At 39.5% G+C, this 4,048-nt stretch overlaps 1 protein-coding gene across 1 annotated transcript in view; it reads right to left on the bottom strand.

The window, feature by feature from the left end:
• LOC107690561 (dual serine/threonine and tyrosine protein kinase) overlaps positions 1–1,878 on the bottom strand; it is a 26,297-nt gene extending 24,419 nt beyond the window's left edge. The window contains exon 1 of the mRNA XM_016488930.1: positions 1,594–1,878. Coding sequence (XP_016344416.1) covers positions 1,594–1,771 — 178 coding nt within the window. The 5' untranslated portion in view covers positions 1,772–1,878. The remainder of the gene's footprint in view (positions 1–1,593) is intronic.
• Between the last annotated feature and the right edge of the window lie 2,170 nt (positions 1,879–4,048).

Here is a 4,048-nt window from a genome sequence, read left to right as displayed (position 1 = left end):
TGTGTGTGTGTGTGAGAGTGTGTGTGTGTGTGTGAGAGTGTGTGTGTGCGTGTGAGAATGTGTGTGTGCGTGTGTGTGTGTGTGAGAGTGTGTGTGCGCGTTTGTGTGCGCGTGTGCGTGTGCATGTGTGTGTGTGTCTCCCACACACACACACACACACACTCTCTCTCACACACACACACACCGCATAAAATACTGCTCATATTTCTAACACTAACTCATGACACAGATTCATCCACATTACACTGATGAGAATTTAAGGAAAAATGTGTTTAAATGCCATGAAAATAATCATATAATATAATATAAAATATAAATATAATCATAGCACAAAAAAGTAGGGTTGATTTTTTTAATGTCAAATAATTTCAGATTTTTCTCTTTGGATTTGGTGGCAATATGCGAGTCGGGCATGATTTTGTGATGTACATTTGACAGCAGAATCAATGTGAGTACGTGTGTGTGTGTGTGTGTGTGAGAGAGAGAGAGAGAGTGTGTGTGAGAGTGTGCGTGTGTGTGTGTGTGTGTGTCAGTGTCCTCATTAAAGCATTGTGGAGTGTTTAGTTCTTGGTTCAGTTGAATGTGACTCTGTTCACGGCTGTTAAGCTGCTTATTTCTGCACTAAATCCTGTTTGAGACATTTTCTGCTGTTAACACTAAACCTGAGAAACACACACACACACACACACACACACACACACACACACACACACATAAAACACACTGTCATCAGGAATCACCATCACTGATAACTAACACTGATCGGCCGATAACCGATATCTCTAACCGATATTCACACTTTCATATATTGCTTATTAGTCATATGATAACAGATCTACTCTGATTGACTCTATTTGCATTTTAAATATAAAACCCAACCACAATATTTAAGTAACTTAATGAATCGCTAAATTAACTTCTATGAAAAACTTTATAAATATCAGCCATTTCTTCCAGTGTTGTTATTATTAACTAAAACTTTTTTTTTAAATTAGAAATGTTCCCTTCACAACTAACTGGAAAAAAAACATTTGTGAAGCTGAAGTACTAAATTCACCAAAACTAGATCTGAGATCAAAAAAATACGTTTGTAAGCTAAATGGAAATCTTTATTTAAAAGAAATTATAGTAAGACTTTATATAAATATTTAATTAAAAGTAGTATAACAAAAGTACTAATTAAGCCATTACAATAAATACTACAATAGTATATAAATTGTACTTAATAATGTTTTTTTTACAAGTTAGAAATGTGTAGCTATGTAAAATATACATATTTAAGAAGGTAATTTTAAATTAAATTTAATTGAATATATAACAACAACAAAAAACATAAAAACGGAAATGCATAAATAATTATACATATTATGCTTTTATAATTGTAGTCACTTATTATGGTCATTTTATTATTTTAATACAATTTTAGCATTAATTATATCGTATTTATTGATAATATTTATGTTATACCACTTATTCATATTTTAAATTAGCTTGCATTTTTTTATTTTCAGGTTTAATGTTATGCTTTAGTACTTTTGTCATATTTCATGTATATCTGTATGGATATCGGGCACACTAGCACACCGGACTCACCTGTGTCCAGCGCTGCAGGTGTGCTGCTGCAGGTGTTGCTGTGGTTCTGTCGGATCTCGCGGAAGAAGGTGAGGGTCTCCTTCAGGTTCTTCTTCAGGAACACGTTGTGTTTGTTGTAGTGGCTGAAGGCTCGGGTCAGCTCTCTGACCAGCGGGTTGTTTTTCTGCGGGTTCTCCATCCTGATCCGGAGCGAGTCCGCGTCACATATCCATCCGAACTCCCGCTGTTTCTGCAGAGACCCGGATCACCGCAGGACGGACCGAGCCGAGCCGAGCCGACACAACAACAACAACAACCAGCGGTGTGTGTGTGTGTCAGTGCATCAACACACACACACGCGCGCGCGACAGCCGCCTCCCGTTAACCGGGCCGATATCGGCGCTCGGGAGGCTCGACGAATGCGGTTCGGATCGGTAACACACACTCGGGCGGACTGGAGGCCGAACCGGGTCGCGGGTCGCAATTGGCGGCTGTTCAGCGGCTTTTTCCGCGCGAATGAGCGCCGATCATCGATAATCCCGGTGTTTGCGTCGGTTCGCCTCGGGAATGTTTCACATTTCAGCCCAAATACGGGAGGTTAAACGTTATAAATATCAGCCATTTCTTCCAGTGTTGTTATTATTAACTAAAACTTTTTTTTTAAATTAGAAATGTTCCCTTCACAACTAACTGGAAAAAAAACATTTGTGAAGCTGAAGTACTAAATTCACCAAAACTAGATCTGAGATCAAAAAAATACGTTTGTAAGCTAAATGGAAATCTTTATTTAAAAGAAATTATAGTAAGACTTTATATAAATATTTAATTAAAAGTAGTATAACAAAAGTACTAATTAAGCCATTACAATAAATACTACAATAGTATATAAATTGTACTTAATAATGTTTTTTTTACAAGTTAGAAATGTGTAGCTATGTAAAATATACATATTTAAGAAGGTAATTTTAAATTAAATTTAATTGAATATATAACAACAACAAAAAACATAAAAACGGAAATGCATAAATAATTATACATATTATGCTTTTATAATTGTAGTCACTTATTATGGTCATTTTATTATTTTAATACAATTTTAGCATTAATTATATCGTATTTATTGATAATATTTATGTTATACCACTTATTCATATTTTAAATTAGCTTGCATTTTTTTATTTTCAGGTTTAATGTTATGCTTTAGTACTTTTGTCATATTTCATGTATATCTGTATGGATATCGGGCACACTAGCACACCGGACTCACCTGTGTCCAGCGCTGCAGGTGTGCTGCTGCAGGTGTTGCTGTGGTTCTGTCGGATCTCGCGGAAGAAGGTGAGGGTCTCCTTCAGGTTCTTCTTCAGGAACACGTTGTGTTTGTTGTAGTGGCTGAAGGCTCGGGTCAGCTCTCTGACCAGCGGGTTGTTTTTCTGCGGGTTCTCCATCCTGATCCGGAGCGAGTCCGCGTCACATATCCATCCGAACTCCCGCTGTTTCTGCAGAGACCCGGATCACCGCAGGACGGACCGAGCCGAGCCGACACAACAACAACAACAACCAGCGGTGTGTGTGTGTGTCAGTGCATCAACACACACACACGCGCGCGCGACAGCCGCCTCCCGTTAACCGGGCCGATATCGGCGCTCGGGAGGCTCGACGAATGCGGTTCGGATCGGTAACACACACTCGGGCGGACTGGAGGCCGAACCGGGTCGCGGGTCGCAATTGGCGGCTGTTCAGCGGCTTTTTCCGCGCGAATGAGCGCCGATCATCGATAATCCCGGTGTTTGCGTCGGTTCGCCTCGGGAATGTTTCACATTTCAGCCCAAATACGGGAGGTTTGCGCTACCAGCCGCTGCCGCTGCTGCTCCGTTTGGCGACGCTCGGTGGGCGGGGCGCGACTGGTGCATGCTGGGAAATGCAGTCCTCTCGGCCTAGCGAACATAAACAAAGTGCGCACAAAAAAGACTACACTATTAGGAAATATTTAAATGCGTAATAAAATTATTTTGATATCAGCACACACCCCTGTCTAACTTTGGTCGCTGTGCGTATAGCATCCAGCTAATCTTTATCTTAAAAAAAGAAAAAAGTTGTGGAATTGTCACAACCTACTCTTTTTCAGAGAAGCAAAGGATTGTGGGTCATATGGTATAAACGCTGTGATGCACAGTCGGTGTAGTACACTACATGTATACTACAGTAAGTTTGTAGTAGCCTGGCGACCTCTAGTGGTTAAATCTGCTGTGAATCCAGCACTACTTCACATCCCCCACCAATTAAATCACTGCTTTTGTGATTATTTACCACATTTATGTTCTGTTTGCATTAATATACCCTAATATAAACAGAAATTTGACACAATGTTGTAAATCATCGGCTGCAAAGTTTATAAAAAGATGACTAATTAACTGGAATAAGAGCGTTATTTTATTGATAATGTAATTTTCAGCCTCGTTTTCATTCCCGTCAAAAT

This window comes from Sinocyclocheilus anshuiensis, unplaced genomic scaffold (assembly GCF_001515605.1).
Source record: "Sinocyclocheilus anshuiensis isolate Anshui unplaced genomic scaffold, SAMN03320099.WGS_v1.1 scaffold1849, whole genome shotgun sequence".
In the NCBI taxonomy this organism is placed as follows: domain Eukaryota; kingdom Metazoa; phylum Chordata; class Actinopteri; order Cypriniformes; family Cyprinidae; genus Sinocyclocheilus; species Sinocyclocheilus anshuiensis.
This window is presented reverse-complemented; position numbering and strand designations above follow the sequence as displayed.